This window comes from Lacerta agilis, chromosome 2, assembly GCF_009819535.1.
Source record: "Lacerta agilis isolate rLacAgi1 chromosome 2, rLacAgi1.pri, whole genome shotgun sequence".
NCBI classification, from domain to species: domain Eukaryota; kingdom Metazoa; phylum Chordata; class Lepidosauria; order Squamata; family Lacertidae; genus Lacerta; species Lacerta agilis.
The window spans coordinates 50,382,365-50,402,137 of NC_046313.1; the positions used below are offsets into that span (position 1 = coordinate 50,382,365).

The 19,773-nt window shown below is 42.8% G+C and overlaps 2 protein-coding genes across 4 annotated transcripts in view; both read left to right on the forward strand.

Moving 5' to 3' along the window:
- The window catches only part of PPP2R2B (protein phosphatase 2 regulatory subunit Bbeta), a 241,500-nt gene that overhangs the window by 151,210 nt on the left and 70,517 nt on the right, over positions 1–19,773 (forward strand). For all 3 annotated transcript variants that reach the window (XM_033139986.1, XM_033139988.1, XM_033139989.1), the window contains 2 exons: positions 11,916–12,013; positions 15,485–15,650. In XM_033139986.1, the coding sequence (XP_032995877.1) occupies positions 11,916–12,013; positions 15,485–15,650 (264 nt within the window). The remainder of the gene's footprint in view (positions 1–11,915; positions 12,014–15,484; positions 15,651–19,773) is intronic.
- Positions 16,392–16,924, forward strand: LOC117041323 (cytochrome b-c1 complex subunit 6, mitochondrial-like). Its single transcript, XM_033139991.1, has one exon. It carries the CDS (start codon positions 16,419–16,421, stop codon positions 16,686–16,688), a length of 270 nt encoding a protein of 89 aa, XP_032995882.1. The 5' UTR covers positions 16,392–16,418; the 3' UTR covers positions 16,689–16,924.

Here is a 19,773-nt window from a genome sequence, read left to right on the forward strand (position 1 = left end):
ACAGTGGGTGATTTCCAATGTCAGTCATACTTGAAGTAGATCCATTGAGATCTACTGTCTTAAGTTACTTAAGACAAACCATTTCAATGGGTCTTCTCCAAATATGTCTAGCATTGCCCAGTATGTCTTTTAATCTGGATATTCTGTAACATTGAAAGGGATTGAACTTGTTGCTTTGAGGGTAGTTCTACTCTGAAGTATGTTACTGTAATTGGAAATACGGTAATATGTATTTCCAAATTTGGTGGAAAATTAATAATACCACAGATTCATGGTAGCTTTCATTGACCAAACTGAAAGTCATTTCACACTACAGAGAATTATCTTCAAAATCCTCAAAAACAGGCAAGCCCAAACTCGGCCCTCCAACTGTTTTGGGACTACAACTCCCATCTTTCCTAGCTAACAGGACCAGTGGTCAGGGATGATGGGAATTGTAGTCCCAAAACAGCTGGAGGGCCGAGTTTGGGGGTGCCTGCTCAAAAAGATGCCTTTATTATACACTGTGAAAATATAAAGGTAAAAGTAAAGGTACCCCTGACCGTTAGGTCCAGTTGCGGACGACTCTGGGGTTGCGGCACTCATCTTGCTCTATAGGCCAAGGGAGCTGGCGTTTGTCCGCAGACAGCTTCCGGGTCACGTGGGCAGCATGACTAAGCCGCTTCTGGTGAACCAGAGCAGCACACAGAAACACCGGAGCAGTACCTATTTATCTACTTACACTTTGATGTGCTTTCAAACTGCTGGGTGGGCAGGAGCTGGGGCCGAACAACAGGCGCTCACCCCGTTGCAGGGATTCGAACCGCCGCACTTCTGATCGGCAAGCCCTAGGCTCAGTGGTTTAGATCACAGTGCCACCTGCATCGCTGTGAAAATATACTCGTGAGCCTTGTAGTCATTTGGGCTCTTTTTGGTGTGTCAATCAAGGATAAAGATGTCCGTGCTGCAGCATGGTTCTATTGTCCCACTCTGGACAGACCATTAATTCTCCCTCTTCTAGCCTGGTTACAAATATTTCCAAACCTATCTCTTTACCTGGATACTGGACAACAGCTAGTCTTCACTTTGTTGGCCCTGGTGTTGTGCAACTTTGCCTGTCTTCCTGTGCTCTTCATCTTGGGCAGATACTTCTTTGCTTATTGTGCACGGCTGATAAATGACTTTTTTGGGCTGCCTTTTCTGTATAATGCCTTTAACCTCTTACCAGTGATTCCTAAAGCTCCCTGGCATTGCACATATAGCCTACCTGTAGATGATTTGGTTTCCTATGTCCCAGCCATCAACTCAACAGATATAGGTAGACATAACACTGCATTTTGTTATGTTTTACTTGTGACCAACTGCTGGCCTTTGTTCTGTATTGCTGGCCTACAGCACATATCAGATTTTATTCTAAAAGAAATGTATTTTCAGAAAGGATTTGCATGAGAGAATGAATACTGTATGTATCCTTTTGATACATATTCACTGTCATTTTAATGAACTCACCAGAGTCTACTGAATGTCTTTGGGTACAGTTCTTCAGAGGCGTTTTTTGGGGGGGAGGGATACACTCACACCCACCCTTGCATTCTCTAAGATGACTGTCAGGGACCAGAGGTATATGCTGTAAAGGTAAAGGGACCCCTGACCATTAGGTCCAGTCGTGTCCAACTCTGGGGTTGTGGGACTCATCTCGTGTTACTGGCTGAGGGAGCCGGCGTACAGCTTCTGGGTCATGTGGCCAGCATGACAAAGCAACTTCTGGCGAACCAGAGCAGTGCACGGAAATGCCGTTTACCTTCCCGCTGGAGCGGTACCTATTTATCTACTTGCACTTTGACATGCTTTCAAACTACTAGGTGGGCAGGAGCTGGGACTAAGCAACGGGAGCTCACGCCGTCGTGGGGATTCGAACCGCCGACCTTCTGATCAGCAAGCCCTAGGCTCTGTGGTTTAACCCACAGCGCCACCCACGTCCCTGTATCTGTCAATTGTGGGGATCAAGCCAAGGGTCCAGCAGCCCCAAATGTTGTTCCTTTCCATTCTCTCAATACCTATAATTTTCCTTTTATCTCCTTGTGTTTATTTTATCCATCAAAACACCACGGAAGCTCTCTCTTAGATTTAAATTCCCTTCTGTGGTTGCTGGAACACTGCAGCATCCCATTGGCTGCCTTTATTACAGTCACACAGCAGGCCTGGGACATTGGGGATTATTGTACAATCACTCAGCCTGGTCAGTGCTAGCATCCCTATTCCTTCAATAAATCTGTTGTCCTTTTTTCTGTTTGGTGGACTTAGAGAGGGGATGTGCAATGAGTTATTATCCCACACTTATCAGCATTAAACTGGATTTGACAACTCATAGCTTGGGATTTGAATGATCTAAATCCTTCATCATTTGGCAGCCCTGAGGTTTCCTGGGGGCTTTTTTAAATGGTACTTCTCAATTTATCATCTGCAGGGTTGGAATCCTTATTTATAGTCACTGCTGGATTTAGGATGGTGCAGGTGGTGTCCCCCCCCCCACAGGATGCCAAGATGAGGGAATGCATTATTATTAATAATAATCTGTATTTATATGGGTACCTACTGAGAAGATCCATAAAAAAGCAACTGTACCAAAAGGAATTATTGTGAAAATAAGAAATATTGGGGGGGGGGGGGTGTCCTCACTCAGGGTGCCATATTACCAAAGTCTGCACCTGTTATGGAGTTCAAAGATAAGATGAGAACTTTGAAACCCGTCTGGGAGTTACTTTGCAACAGACGTTTTCTGTAGAATCCAGTTCATCCAGAAGAGCAATCTCAGTCATCATGAAATGGAGCTGACAAGAGATTCACGCTCTGTATCCAAAGTAGAACTCCCTCACTCTTTCTCCATAGTGATATGAGTAAACTCCAGGTGCAAAGGCACCTCTTTCTTTCCCAGGGGAAGTTCCTATTCTATAAGCACCAGAAGAATTGTGAATGCCTCCACTCCCCTTGTTTCTCTGTGACATCTGAAACCTATCTTTGAAATTTGCCTGACAGCTGCCTCTGTGGAAGGAGACTCCACAGTCCCTGTAGCCTAAGGATTGTTAAAGAGAATGTATGTTGGCTATACCTAGTCAATGAGGACTCCCCCCCCCCAGAGGCCTCAGCTTCCACCATGTTAATGACAAAGCTATTGGTGAGTGGGATTCCTGGCTCACAATCCAGAGGTGGCAGTGATGTACTTTTTGGTATAGGGATGGGGCAGGGCAGGGTGGAAGTGGCAAGTTTGAGGCAGCCCCACAGCAGTTGCCCCACATGTGCACACATAAGTGCAAGCTCTCCTGACCTTGCTAGTATAGAGCTGCCTCCACTGGGAGGACTCCACAGCCACCCCCACCCTGCCCCCAAGCTTCAGCTGTCCAATAATGCAGGGACAGGGAGCTTGTGGCCCTCAAGATGTTTCTGGACTACCACCATCCCTGAACATTGGCCATGTTGACTAGGACTGATGGGGGTCCAACAACAACAACAACAATTAATTTCTTATCTCCGCCCATCTGACTGTATTGCCTCAGCCACTGTGGGTGGCTTCCAGCATAATAAAAGCACAGCAAAACGTCAATCGTTAAAAACTTCCTGATAACAGGGCTGCCTTCAGATGTCCTCTAAAAGTTGTATAGTTCTTTATCTCCTTGACATCTGATGGGAGGGTGTTCCGCAGGGAGGGCGTCAATGTCGAAAAGGCCCTCTGCCTGGTTCCCTGTAACTTCTCACAGTGAGGGAAGCACCAGAAGGCCCTTGGAGCTGGACTTCAGTGTCCAGGCTGATCAATGGAGGTGGAGATACTCCTTCAGGTATACTGGGCTGAGGCTGTTTAGGGCTTTAAAGGTCAGCACCAACACTTTGAATTGTGTTCGGAAACATACTGGGAGCCAATGTCGATCCTTTAGGACTGGTGTTAAATGGTCCCGGTGGCTGCTCCCAGTCACCATCATCATTAAGAGGGTCACAGGTTTCCCATTCCTGGTCTTAGGGAAAGTTTGTGTAACTTACCATATATACTTGAGTATAAGCCTAGTTTTTCAGCACATTTTTTGTGCTGAAAAAGCTGCCCTCGGCTTATACTTGAGTGAGGCGGGCGGTGGGGGCGGCGAGAAAGAAGCCCTTTCTCTCCACTTGTGCTGCCACCTGCTCTCCCCAGTCAACCATTCCTTAAGAAGCGTACAAGAACAGCGGTTCTTTACTCTCCTCAGGCAGCTTGTTCCATTCCTGAACTGCTCGCATAAATGCAAACTTGCCAAAGGAGGAAGAGGAAGGAGCAGCCCAAAGGGCTGCTTTCGGGCTGCTCGTTCCTCCTCCTCCTCCACAGCGGCAAAGGTGAACCGGCTTATACTCGAGTCAATAAGCTTTCCCAGGTTTTTGTGGGAAAATTAGGTGCCTCGGTTTATATTCGGGTCGGCTTATATTCGGGTATATACGGTAATGATGGTTATTTTACAACAGTATCAGAGATAAAATTCCAACATGTAAGTGTTAAGACTGACGACAAAACACCAAACTGTATACAGAGAAGAAAATAAGTAACTAATTTCCAGGCATAAGAAAAGGAAGGAGATGTTATGATTCTGCAGCCTTTGCAAGTGAGTTGAAGGTTATTCTTTTCTTTTTTTTAAGATTAAAAGTACAACCCTATAGGTGTTTTCAGAGAAGTAAAGTACTGTGTTCAGTAGTGTTGCTATCAGAAACTGTTCATAGGCTTGCAGCTAGGATTTTTATTTTATTTTTACAAAAGACAGTTCTCATAATGTACATTTCAAAATGCACACTAGGTACAAAAGTATCTGCAGAAACCCAACCACCTGTTTCCTTCCCATGAAACAACTTTGAAAGGAATGATATGAAGTGGAAAATCAGCAGGGTGTGTGTGTGTGTGTGTGTGTGTGTGTGTGTGTACACACTCAAACACTTTCTCTACCCATAATATGCAAATCAGGCTGTCAGATTTGGTGAACTGGAATACGTCAAGCCCGATATGAGAGTGAAGTGCCATCCCTCCTCTTTTACACTATTTCAAGATCCTGCCCCCCCCCCCAACAAACGATGAAAGCTTTATACCAGGGGGCAAAAACATTTGCAGTATCCACCCATTTCTGTTCAGACCTGTTTGCAGGCGATATGAAAAAGATGAGGAATTTTATCTCTCCATGGGAATAAAGATGTAGCCCCACCTACATTGCTACCTCAAGCTAGTCTGTGGGTGGGCCATCCGTTTGGTGTGTGTGTGTGTGTGTGTATTTCCTGAAATGAAAAGATGGCATTTTTTCATGCTGAGTTCGATGTCTGCTTCTTACTTTCCATTCCCCCCCCCCCGATAAAAATAGTATTGCTCTTAAGGAAATCAAATCCAATCTTCAATATATTTAGCATGAAAGCAATAAAGAGCATTAATGTACTTCAGAAGGGAGAGAAGTACGGGCTGGCATCATCTGCCTCATGGAGAAAAGAAGGATCACCATGGAAACTGTTTTCGTTGAATTCCGCACTCTCCAGGCACTGCATGTGTAGGAAAGCAAGAAAAAGGGATGGGGTGGAGGGGGGTGGGAGAGGGGGGATCTTAGTTTTCCCCCTCTGTTGCCACAAATCTGCTGTTGGAGTCTTCTTGTGAAGAAGACTCATGAATTATATATACCGATTGTGCAAATAGCATTATGAATTCGAGTTAATACTGCACACTGCAATGGCCTTTAAATGAAGGCTGGTTTGAAGTAGCGGGTGACAAACAGGATCAGAATGTAGTGAATTCCAGTGACACAAGTTAACCCTAAAAATGAACAAGCAGCCGCTCAGGAGTGTCTGTTTGCAATTTTAAACACTGACAGTTGCCACTTAGAAGAATAGAGGATATTTTCCCAACTAGCCAAGGAAACAAAGGCCACCTCAGCCGCTCTTGGGACTGTGTACTTAGATGCTCATCTCCTGAAGAGGGGGAGGGAATCAGTCACTTGGCGGTTGCAAGCTAAGGTGAATATTCTACCAATGCAACAATTTTTCCTTGCATGATTGAATTTTCTTCCCCTTCCTCCCCTATGTCCTGGAGGTTCCCCAAAACATTCGGAGCAGATTTGGGGATGGCTTGAAGCATGCTCAGAGGGAAGAGGGGCAGAAATTACCTTGTGTCAGTTCTAATGCTTGTGTAGCACAAAATGTGTGTTGGATGCCACCCTTGGTGTCTCCCATCCAATCTTTCCTGGTGTAACAGGCCAAAGAAGACTTGGTTGGGTTTCCCCCTCTTTCTTATTGGCCTCTCTGTTGCAGAGGAGCTTGGTACTCTGTCTGTGCCCCAGAATCCCTTAGTGTCTAAGCACCGAGAGCATCATTAGGTTAAATCAGGAGAAACACCTTGGGTACAAACCAGAAGTGATTCGGGTAAGTGCTGATCTAATGCAAGCAGCACCTCAAGTTTGCTAATTAATTATACCTTATAAATGAATGCATATCCTGCCATAATTAGACCAGAGTGCCTTTTTTGTATTTCCAGACAGATCTAAGATTTTATGTTTTTCAGCAAGGACCAGATGACTTTATTAAAATGAGATTTTAGATATAGGGACAAATATATGACTTGTGGTTAGCACTCTGGCAGGGATTTTAGCTTGTATGACTGAAGCTAAGCCAGGAAACTCACCACCTGTGTCTTTTGTTGTACAATAATGCTCATGGACCTTGAAGCCACAATGATTGTAGAGAAGGGTGAGTTGCCTTGCCATGGGGTTCAGGTTACTGGCCACCCTGAATGGAGGCATCCATTCTCGGCAGGCGGAAGAATGCCTAAAATGATAAGTCCTTGTTAAAGCATGGAAGCCTATCTGCAGTTCTGCATGTATTGTTTCATTGAAAAGTTATGAAGAACATTAGATGGTGTTGCTTCCGTTTCAACTCCTTTACTTGTTTCTGTTTTCTTCATTTTCCCAATCTCACTCCTCTTTTGCTCTTGTGGGACTGGGAAAGTGCATGTTTTGTATGAAACCTTCTCCCACCTTCCTGGTTCCTTTTCTTTCTTCATAACAAAGCTGAGCCTATAAGGTTTAGCCTCCTACTCTTACATAAGGCATCTCTTAGCCTCTAGCTCTCCCACTCCCATTCTGCAGCAGCAACTAAGCAAAAGGTCCAGGCAGTGTGTGTGTGGGAGGGGGTGTAGTTAATACTGTGTAACATGCAGTATTATTAATTCCTTCCATTCTGTATTGCTATTGCAAACCCCAAGTCATTAACCTATGTGTGCTCTCACACTTCACCTTAAAACATTTTACTTCTGTAAATAAATAGTGCAGTTGTAAGATTGGTGTGGTTATTGCTAGCTCTCCAGAATGACTAGCTCTTTGCAGGTCAGTGCTAAATCCTCCAAAGTAAGCAAGCTACTAACAGCCAGTGGAATCATGTCTTTTACATCTCCATTAGGGATATGAAGAATACTGTTGAGTAGGCTGAAAGCAAAGAGTAAGGTTACCATAACTTCTGTCTTAGAGCTTCAGTATGCTGATGACAACATAGTTGTGCACACTCAGAAGATGACCTGCAAACCATCCTAAAAATCTCTGCAGAAGCTTACAAAAAGCTTGGCCTATCACTCAACATCCAAAAAAAAACAATGTGCTGCACCAACAAGCACAAAACAACCCCCCTGCAGCGCCACTAATCCAACTCAGTGGTTGAAGCGCGGCATGTTTGAGGACTGGGACATTTGCAGGAAAACCAAAATACATATTTACAAAGCTATTGTACTACCAAGTACAATAAGAAGTGTGCATGCACACGAAAGCTCATACCAAGAACAAACTTAGTTGGTCTCTAAGGTGCTACTGGAAAGAATTTTTTTGTTTTGTTTTGTTTTGACTATGGCAGACCAACACGGCTACCCACCTGTACCAACCTTACTGTATGCTTGTGAAACATGGACCACTTATAAATACCATCTCCAGCTACTCAAAAGATTCTATCAATGATGTCTCCTGGGGAAAAAAATTACATATCATTTGAGAAGGCAGGTGAAGTAATGCCTGTATACTGGAAGAAGCAAAGATCACCAGTGTCAAAGCAATGATTCTTCAACATCAACTTTGTTGGACTGGTCATGTTGTTGGGATGGCTGATTATCGTCCTGCAAAGCAACTACTCTATTCCGAACTTAAAAATGGAAAGTGTAATGCTGGTAGTCAACAAAAGAGGTTTAAAGACTGTCTCAAGGCAAATCTTTAAAAATGTAGCATAAACACCGACAATTGAGAAACACTTGCCTGCGAGCGCACCAACTGGAGAACAGGCTTTACCAAAGGTGTTGTGGACTTTGAAGACAATGGAACACAGGACAAAAGGGAGAAATGTGCTAAACGTTTGGCAAACCCTCACCGTGATCAAATCCTGCCCAGAAACCTAAGTCCTCACTGTGGAAGGACATGTTGGCTTCCACAGTCACTTACCAACTTCCTGTTAAGACCATGTTCATGGAAGACAATCTTACTCGGCTATGAGTAATCGCCAAATAATAATAAGAAGAGAAGAATATAAATCCCACTGCAGTCCTTGTGGGTTTCTCAGTTGTTGTCACAGCCCTGCCTACAATGAAATTGTCTTCCTAAATCTATTCACAGCAAGCAAGTGCTATAAATTAGTTAAGACAAACTTCAGAAAGCATTCATGTCTTGGTAAATATGCTTAGTGCTGAAGAGACAGGGCAATATGGAGAAAATTGTGCAAATATTAATAGAGGCAGCATGGAACTCATTATTCACCTGCCTAATGCCATCTGGATGTTCATGGCCCAGCAGGCATTGGGGGGTGGGAGTATATGTGAGGCGTAGGCTTCTTGCATAGAGAGTGGATGGATCCATGGAGAGTGGGGTCACAGGCTCTTAAAAGCACAAATCAACATGCATTTGGGCTAAATGGAACTCACAATGGCAACAAACACAGATTACAATTTACCAGGTGGAGTTTACTATATAGTAGGATGTAACCATGTGGGAGGCCAGTTGTCTGTTACTATCATAACCCTTGGAGACAAAACATACCACCTCTTTGCTTCCCCAGATTTCTGAGGACAAGATGAGACTTTATGAGGCATCCACTCCACATGTCTTTCTTGTAATGTCCCATTTCAGTATGTAAAATGACATCATTGTGCTGTGCCTCTAGTACCCAATATGATGGTTCTACATCACACATCTGTGTTACACTAGACATTCTGCGGAAGAAAAGAAGAGGTGCCTGGATTGGTAGTACACCCTGAAACAAGGTCCTGATAGCTATGTCTTTATTTTTATTAGATATAACTTGGAAGGGAGCAAAGGTAAATTGGGTGCTGAAAGAAGCCCATGACACTGTAAAACCTGCTCCCTAACACACATTGAAAATGGATGCCAGAAGCTAAAAATGTGTAAAATCTTTCATTTTATAAAAGAAGCCCTTAGCTAGCAATACTGCTGTGTTGGAAGCCATTTTTCTCCCTCTCTAGTTGTGCTTTGCATTCACTGAAAACTGCACTCAGATGCAGTTGCTGAAGACAGGGAGTAATTGCAATGGAATTAACCCCTGACATATTTTCCTAAGAATAGCCCTGATAAATCCACTCATCAGCAGGTTACCCGCTTACCTTGATGCAGTGTAAACACTCCTTTCTTCCACCTTTTGAAAGGGACAGCATTTGTAAGTCAAATCATTCTCTGCCCAAGCATCTCTCTATTTTAGTTAAATGTATGTTCCATTATATTTCACTTCAGAGTTTTTGAATATTATTAAATAACATAATGTTTCCAGACATTGCGTTATAGGGGTGGGTTTGGGAGATGATCCTCTTGGAGCTGTAAATGTTGAAACATTTTCCTGTGGGCTGCAGAAAATGGAAAGCTGTATGGCAGCATACCTAGCACACACACTTAGTAGGGAGTAAATCTCATTAAACTCAGCAGGATCCACTCGGGCAACAGATCCTAATGTAGGTCTTATTCAGGGCCGACCCAACCATGAGGCATGAGCTCATTTGCTGAGAAAACACTTTTCAGTTTTGTGGTGTATATTTGTATTTGCAGGGGATGAACTTCATGACTGGCTCCAGGTTTCGGGGGAGCCTCGGATCAGAGGTCCTTGTGCCCTCCTTCCCATGCACTTTGTCATTTGTCTTCCTCCCTTGATGCTTCAACCTCATTTCTTCCCACTACTGGTGTCTCCTTAGCTCTGGTCTGTTTCCTAAGGCTGAGGCTGAGCAGGGGAGCCAACTACCTGGGAATCCATACTCCTTCCAGGCTGTGGCCCTGTGGGCAGAATTATTTGGGGGAGGGGAGCGGGGAAGAGGCTGAAAGGAACATATGAGCATCATGCTTTCCTCACTCTGCTAACAGCACATGCCCTTCTCATTGGGAGATATATATACATATATGCAGTGCTTTTTTCTGGGGGGATGCAGGGGGAACCATACCCCTAAACATTTTGTGAATCTTTGAACTTTTCTCCATTTACTGTATTTATTTTTCCCGATTTGAACTATAAATGGTGATTTTCTTGAGTCAAAATGAGGGTACCCCTAAACATTTTTTAAGAAAAAAAAGCAGTGTGTGTGTGTGTTTGTGTGAATGAATGAACAAAAATACTCTTTGTTCACCATTGACATGAACATTCAGAATAAAAAAATGGTGTGTGTTTTTACTCTGTAATTAATACAAGTTTAATCAAAAGATTTCATCTCAGTGTAGATTCTCTGTGGTTTTGAATCAGTTATACTAGGCAGTGTGATTGTTAAGGGAAGATTATATTAGAGTGAATCTAGGTGATGATGGAATACAGCTAGAGCGCTAATGAATAGTATCTAAGGTGGTATTTACCTGTTGCTGCTTCCTGAGGATCTAAGTGAGAGGCAGTGATAACTGGCACATCGTCCCATTTCACACTGTGGTTCCAAAGTTTGACATTTGGCAGATACTTGCTGGGGGAGACCAAAAACTTTCTAGACATTTTTAAAGCAGAATAAACATGCAACTTTTACTCTGTTACTATGAGAGATGCTGATATTTTTCCTTGGAAAGCACTTTTGTCACAGGGAAACTGCATTCTGTCAAACAGCAGTAACTAGAAAAATGCAATTTGGCCTTCAACCGGCATGTTGGCTATCACTGTGACTGCAGCGTGGAATGCAGTCGTAGAAACTTCAGGTGCCATTTCTGATTGTGCCTGTGACTTCCCGGGTATTTCCAGTACCATGTTGTCAATGTTTTATGTAATGAATTTTGTAAAACTTCAGAAACCAAGGATTCCAACTCTAATAGCAGGAACATTATTGTAGCCTTTAAAACAAGCAAAAAAAAAAAGTGTTTACCTTCTTAGTTTGCTGCAACATCCAGTGATCCTTTCCTTCTCTTTGGAACATGACATTGTACACTCTCCCTCTCAAGCATTAAGAGTGCACACCTCCCTAGATTGCTGTACATCACATGAAAATTAATAAAGAATAATGTTTAACAGACTATCCAGCAAGGTTATTTCCTCCTCTCCTGCAGCAAGGCTGCTTCATCCCATAAATCACATGGGGCCTGGAGATTGCACCACTGGCCAGCCCTCATGAGATGCTATTTGTAAAGACTCGTGCTTTTCCCACACACCATCCCCCAGCCGGTGTAAACATTCCAGCCATTTAAGCTTGGTGACAAAAGCAAGAGTGTAATGGCTGACTATTTGAAGTGCTCATATGGATTTTTAAATCTTGACAATTCTTTGCTTACAATGTCTATGAATTTGCTTTATGATATTCAAGTATAATAGAACATCCAACTGCTCCATAGAAATTCCACAGGGGAGGCAAAGCCCTGACGGTGGTTGTTCCTGTAACCATATAGGCAATGAAGCCTTTAGATGCCTGTGCAAAGCCAGTTTGCAGTTAACTTAAATTGCCTTTGTCTTTTTCTTTTCAGCTGACATTATCTCTACAGTAGAATTCAACCACACAGGAGAATTACTAGCGACAGGGGACAAGGGGGGTCGCGTTGTAATATTTCAGCGTGAGCAGGAGGTAAGTGCTGGTGAATGCAAAAATGCCCATTTTTATCCTTTTAAAAGAAGCTTCCTGCTGCTTCCTAATCTTTGCGTGTCAGTCTTCACCCTGCTTCTCTTCTAGCAAACTAAAAATTGCAAAAAAGTCCATTAACATCAATAGGCCAGCTTCTGTCTCATGAAGCACCCTGCAAATACCACATTTCCTGCATCCTTTTGCTTCCTTTAACAGTCAGTGCATGCTGCAAATCTAATATAAACTGAATACTGCTGAAGCATCATAAATTCAAAGACACCCAACTGCCTTGTTTGCCCAGCCAAATAATGCTTTTAAAGTCTGATTTGTTTAATCATTAGTACGACTTCTCTTATTTCTTTTCCTCTCTCAACTGCTTTACCTTGCAAAGGTATGCATAGTCTTATTATGGTAAACACTGATGCAGGGCCTTAAGCAACAGTAGTGATGCTGTTGATATATGCCAGTGAAAGATATATGCTAAGGTTTCACATATAATTAAACTCCATAGTGGAAGCATGGTATTGTCAGTTATTATTTCTTTCCATTTGTATAATTGCTTGTTGTAGAGGTGTGTGGGTGTGTGTGTTCTGTATAATTATTTAGAAAGGACAGTTTTTCTTTCTATAGAATACACAACATGGGTCATTCCCAGGATATGATTCCCAAGTATATCTTTTTATTCTAATCTGTCCTAGTCTGCAGAGATATGTCTTACCTGAATGGAAAGGTATCACTGGATCAAAAAGGCAGGAATTTGTTAACAGCTTGAATTGATCCCACTGGTGCAAACAGAAGACACTTCTACATGTAGATGTGTGTGCTGAAGGTTTTCAGTTTCTTCTCATCTTCACCCTACACAGTCAATCCATACAGCTGCAAAAACAGTTAAGGGGATCATTCATTAACTCACATAGCAGGATTATTGGCATCTTGTGAATATCTCAAACTATGTAGGATCACTTTCATCTACATGGGAGTAATGTCTCACTTGTAACATTTCAGAGAATGCTATGAGCAGACATTTATGAGAGCCTCTAGTAGAAATAATAGCATCAAGTACCATCATTTTAATGCAACACATTATTTGTGGCAGAATCAGCTCTTATGAATGACATGCCATATTTTGGCCCCATCAGCTTGATAAAGTGGTGCAAGGGTGAAAAATGATCAATTGCTTTCCCCTAGTCATGGCTTGGTTAAAATGCATTTTACAAAAACTCATTTTCAATTAATATAATTTTAAATCTGAATGTCGCTGTCTCCAGAATATTTATGCTTAAGGCCTGCAGTACTGCCCCAGTGCTTAAGGTATTGGCATCAACTCATTTACATCAAATGAATGCATGCAGCGGTTGCAGTACAATTTTTTATTTTATTTTTTGCTGAGTACCCTCAATTGGGCTATTACAGTGGCAAAGCGTGTGCTGCCCCAAGGGGGCAGGGTGTAGAGGGCACCCTCCCACATGCCACAGTTCAGGGTATGAGAGGGGTAGGGAAGCTGCCACCCACTCTCCCCCTGCTCTCATCCGCCAGGCGCGCCTCTCTGGGACCGAGGTGGGATGCTCTCCGCCACCAGATCAAATATGACCCAGCGGCAGAGCTGCTGCCACCGGGCACGAGGTGTGCCACAGCTGTGGAGGGTGGGCAGCAGTGCTGCCGTCCACTCACCTGCCTGCTCTCACGCCTGACCCGGGGCGGGGGCAGAGCTGCACCAGGCACAAGCGCCGCAGCCAAGGCGCAGCTCCTTCTGGTGTGGAGCCAGGCTTCGATGAGGGAACCTGCTATGGGGGTGCCTGTTTGCGCCCCCTCTCAAAATTGCTCCCGGGGCCACGGCCCCCATGGCAACCCCCACGCTACGCATCTGGGCTGTTGGAAGGTGTCATCTAATTTGGATCAAACAATTTGATGAAGTTACGCAGGTTGCATATACTCCCATCTAGGTGGGGATTTTAAAACTTCCTAAAATAATGTGCATCTTTAGCTGAATTGAATTTACCTTGTCAAGTGTTGAAGACTCATTACAGTTACTTTTTTTACCAAATAATAACCATATGTGGTTATGTCACCTCAGCTATGAACTTACTAGTTGACCTCAAGAGAAGGAGTTCCATTTGAAGTCTCTTTCCTTCCCATATGCAACATGTAAATAATAATACTAGCCAACTTTAGTTACAGGCATGGATCCTTCTTGGAATATCTTTAGGGAGCAAGGTTGAGAAATATCCTCTGGCTGAGTCTTTGGGGACTCACTGGTGGGCAGACAAGGCAGCTCTGCAGGCCGGTGGTCTGATCTGACATAAGGCAGTTTTATATGTGGATTTTTACTGTTGTAATGCAAAGTGCTTTGAAACAGAGTCATATTTAAATATAAGCTGTAGTATTTCAAACATGTCCATTATGGGCTAGTTCACACAGTGAAGGGGGCTGCTGATTTCTCCATGTGACCTCTCATGTGTACAGGGGTCACATTGGGGAAATCTCAGTGTGAACCAGACTGTGTCCAATTCAGCTCAGAGAAGCCAGTGACCTTTTTATAAGCTTGCATCAGTGGGACAAAGTTTTGCTGTAATTGTGGAAATGGTTTCTGCCCACATATAACAGTGTACACACCAATTCACCCAGAGGAGTGTCTGTGCAATTCATTGTGTGGGGGAATTGCATGGAAGAAATAAGCAGATGGCTCACATGTGTGAACTGGCCTTATGATTGGGCATTTGGATACTGTCAGTTGGAAGTCCCTCATAGTAGCATATCCTGCCAACCTAGCAGTTCGAAAGCACAAAGTGCAAGTAGATAAATAGGTACCGCTCTGACGGGAAGTTAAACGGTGTTTCCATGCGCTGCTCTGGTTCGCCAGAAGCGGCTTAGTCATGCTGGCCACATGACCTGGAAGCTGTACGCCGGCTCCCTCGGCCAGTAAAGCGAGATGAGCGCCGCAACCCCAGAGTCATCCGCGACTGGATCTAATGGTCAGGGGACCCGTTACCTTTACCATAGTAGCATAACAGCAGTTTTCAGGATAAAGGCAACTTTAGACTATTTTGTATGCTTTCCATACCATCCTCGGTTGTTATTATTATTTTTAATTCTGTTAGGCCTGTAGGCAAACACTGCATTGAGCTGTGATCTTTGGCATAAGCCAAGTAGGGTTTGCCCCTTGATTTGAGCCACTTTCACACCTTGCCAATATGTTTTGGAGATAAACGTAAGGGAGGCCTTCATTCATTCATGGAACAAAGGTGCTCTTCCTGCTTCCTATCATCAGCATGCAGAGAAACTGACACACGAGGAGGATGCATTGTGCAGGAAAGATCTCTTGTGTCTGCTTTGATATCTAAACTGTAATGTGTCACCATAATCAGGCATTTCCCTGTCTTTTAACAATCCTCTGAGAACAAAAGAATCAATTGAAAATTTGCTAGCTCTGGCTCTTTTAAGAATCCCTTTATTGTTTCTTTCCCACTCCCACAGAGCAAAAATCAGCCCCATCGCAGGGGAGAATATAATGTTTACAGCACATTCCAGAGCCATGAACCTGAGTTCGATTACCTGAAGAGCTTAGAGATAGAGGAGAAGATCAATAAAATACGATGGCTCCCGCAGCAAAATGCAGCCTACTTCCTTCTCTCCACCAATGGTATGTTGCGGTAATGACAGATAATTCTTTGCTTTCCAGCCAAATACCCTGCTATGCTTTGGTGGCTTGCAATAATTAAAACTTGTAATCTCGCTGCAGGATGGGTAGGTATTACATTCCCTCTCTCATATACGGGTGGAGCGACTGAAGCTCACAGTCTTTGTAAGATGGTGGCAGTGGCTGTAATAAAGCCCCTTTTCATAATGTAAGTCAGCAGCCCGTTAATATCAGATCTTACTTGGAACTTCTTAGTGCATTTGTACCTCTGCATAGAACGATGCAACTAGACACAGGTGGCTGGGTTCAATTGCCCTCCCCTCTGTCATGTGTCCTAAAAAGTGTTTCATGTATCTTCACATTATGACTGTTCAGTGTTCCACACACACTGCTCCGCGTCATTGGCTGCTACTTGTGAGGTAATGAAGGGCGTGGCTTAAATAACAACGTAAATTATCCTTGGGGCAGTTCTCACAATTTTGCTTTAGTGTGTGATTTTAGCCTTTCTGAAGGCAGTTTACATTAATGATGCCCCTGCTCAAACATCCTATACACCTTCAGATTTGCTCTTATGTTTTTTATCCGGGCATGTAACTTGAAAACAGATGTTTTTGCCAGTGATGATTAGTGTGCTGGAGAAGCTTCATCTGAAAGAACAGCACTTCCTACCATATTTGATAGTTAAGGAAAAGGACACAAATTTTTAACTTACAACTTACGGTATAATCAAAGCGGGGAAAGCGGAGCGAGGCTTGAGGGAGATTTGCAGCAATGGGGTGGCAGGACGAGAAGGCGCTGGAGGGCCGGAGTGGGGACCCCGAGGAGGAAGAAGAAGAAGAACTTGTGGATCCTTTAACTACTGTCAGGGAGCATTGTGAACAGAATGAGAAATTTGTGAAAGCTCAGGAACGTTTAGAGGAGTGTAATGCTCGAGTGTCATCCAAGTCCCATACAGAGGAGAAGTGTACAGAAGAACTCTTTGACTTCTTACATGCTAGACACCATTGTGTGGCTCATAAACTCTTCAGCAAATTGAAATAAATGTTAATAAAAGCCTGTGTCCTCCTCACGCATAGCTGATGAAAACCTGAGTCTGTTCAGTCTGAGTAAACATGCAGCTCTGCACGTGTGATATGAAAGTGAATGCAACTAGCTCTATGGTAATTCTGGGAGAATTTAAGAGTTGCCATCAGGATACATCTGTTATGTAGAAGATTTGCAGCTGCTTAACAAAGTGTTTCTGTAGACTTCTGATATTAAATATATTTCCTGTCAAATGTGGAAAAAAAACTTATAACCAAGGCCAAGTACTAAAAAACAGAGCTACAATTATAGTTTTTAAGATGACTCCCAAGCATCTTCTATATGGAGGAAATCTCTCTCCATTTGCAAAGAGGGTTTGAAGCTAAATTGTCTTAGGCAAAAAAGGGGGGGTTTCATCCCCTACCACTTTATTTTTATTTAGTTTGAGGGTTGTTCTCTTGCCCCACTTCTCCCATAGCTTGGTTTAAAGCAGCATAAATTCTACCCTCCTGCAGCCTACCTTTCTATTCCTCCCTTCCTGTTTATTACATGGGGATGATCTATTGGTGTTGGATCCAGTCTAGTGCTGAGAATAAAAAATTGGGTCTTTTGTCTTCTGTAAAAGCCCATAGTAAGAGGAAGACTTAAAAAAAATAATGAATATCCAAAAACAAGATGGAAGCCCAGTTTTGAAAAACATTTCAATTTGAGAACTCTTTTAAATAGGAGAAGCAGAAATGTAGCTATGCCATTTTTTACAGGCATTCCATTATTTCATGTATTAATTGCACTGTGCCCTATAAACAGGGTGTCCTTGTGATGATTACGAATCAAACAATTGCAGGGCATTGTGCTGAGGGATTACATACCTTCTATAGAACACTTAACATATCAAGAAAAGGCTGGTTTAATCAAACAAACTCATTGTACCTTTTTATAGGGTAGAAAGAAAATCCCTTCTTGATCGTATAGAACCAAGCACAAGAGAAGAGTCCATCAACATAACTTCTCTAATGCATACTTTTCTCAGCTCTCTAAGAAAAGCTCCAGCTTGTCTTATTTAACCAACCAGGGATAGTTCACACATAAGAAAAACAACCATACGCACTCCAATTTTGTTCCGGTTCAGTTTTTATATACTCATCAGTTTATGCATAATGCACTGAGCTTGATCTAGTGTTAACCACAGTGAAGTTCTCTGACCTCATGACTGTGCTGAGGAGCCTCTGTCAGAATTACACTCTTCTACAATAATAGGAAGGGAAGGAGGGAAGAAGCATTCCTAATTTGTTTCAGTTTTCAGTTGTGCTAAGCTTATGCTTCATGTTATGTTTAGATAAATATCATGAGGATCCAGTGATGTTACTAGGATGAATGAAGCCTTAAGATGGATGTGACTTAATTACTACAGGAGGAAAAAAAGGGGGGTCTAATTATCTCTCATAGTCAACTTACTTTGTGTTAAAGAATTTACCCTATTGATCATTGTAATAAAATTCTGAGAATTATTAAACTCATTTGGGGGAAGATTCACTGAAACACAATGAAGATTAATTATGTAGCCTAATGTTCTGTTAATTGAGTTTTTAAATAGTTTTTTGATTAACAGGGATCTTATTCAGGAAGGTGTTTTCATATGCTTATAAATACCTCAAAATGATCCAGAGTTCTCTGCTACCTTCTCTACCCAAATATTCCCATTCTGTTCCCCAAAAATATCAGTGTGTGGAAGGGCCCTTTGATCAAAATGAGTTAATACAACAAAATTAACAGGAGTCAACTGGAATCCCCAGAAAAGGGGGTGGAGGGAAATGAAGATGAATAAGATTGTCTTTAAAGGCTGGTGGGAGCAATGACAAACTGCCGATAGAGCACCCGCCAGGAGGGGGAAAAGAAAACACCATTATTCAGAATAAAAGCCACATGTTCCTGAGGCTCTTTCCCTGAAGGACTTCATGGCACAACGATAAATGGGATGACAACAAAATGATGAAGCCAATGGAAATATCCACCTGACAGGCAAGCTGGCAATTGTGGAATTCAGCGCAGATTCAGTGTCGATGATAAAACGTCAGATTTTATTCCTTTCACTGGGAGGAGGGAGTTGAAACTGACTTTTGAGTAAATTACGGACATGATTGGGCTCCTTTCTAGTTTGTACTTTGTCACCCTTTGGACTTGCAATGTAATCTGTTGCAATCAAAGCTCAGCTAAAGCAGTTAGCTTTCATGTAACTCTAAATTGCTTTTATAGGATATTGTGCATGCTAGTTTTCTTGTCTAAGCTGTTCCCTCAACCTGTGCCAAAGTAAAATTCATTCAGCTTGACATATGCAATGTGCAGAGACCAGATTACAATCAGCAACCTTTTGCAGGCGAGACACTGGAATCTACCGATACCTTTGTGGCTTACTGGTTCAAAATTTGCTTGAAATATTCAAACATGATAGATAGGCTGCACAGTCATGAATGTTGTTATTTCCTTTTGCCAAATTGGCAGGAAAAACTGGTGGCATGTGTTTCTTCAGCATGCGATCAGAGAAGAAATCCTTGTAATTTGTTGTTGTTGTTCAGTCGTGTCCGACTCTTCGTGACCCCATGGACCAGAGCACGCCAGGCACGCCTATCCTTCACTGCCTCCCGCAGTTTGGCCAAACTTGTAATTACCCCTTCTTAATTTTACATAAGGCTGCGCTTTCCCCCTGCTATATTGAAATAAGATCAAATGCCTCACTGCACCAAGACCAGTTATTGAGAGAAATGCATGGTTTAGGCCACCATTACTAGGTCAGGGTATAAACATTAAAAATCTTCCATTTGACCTACTTTAGTCTGAAAAGTCACAACAGTTTCTTGGACCACTGGCTATGTCTAAATATATAGAAAGGAAAATTCTGCATAGGCATCTTGTGTGGGTTACTTTTAATTATCTAAACAGAAAGAAGTTTAAGGGGACAGCGGCTATATGAGTAGCAACATTTTATGGATTTGCAGCACCCTCTATATTTGGTCCCTGTAGGGGATGGGGAAGCCGTGCATTAGCCTTCTCCAGTAATCTCCTGCTGCGATTGAATAGGGGAACCTCAATCCTTTCTGAGTCTTCT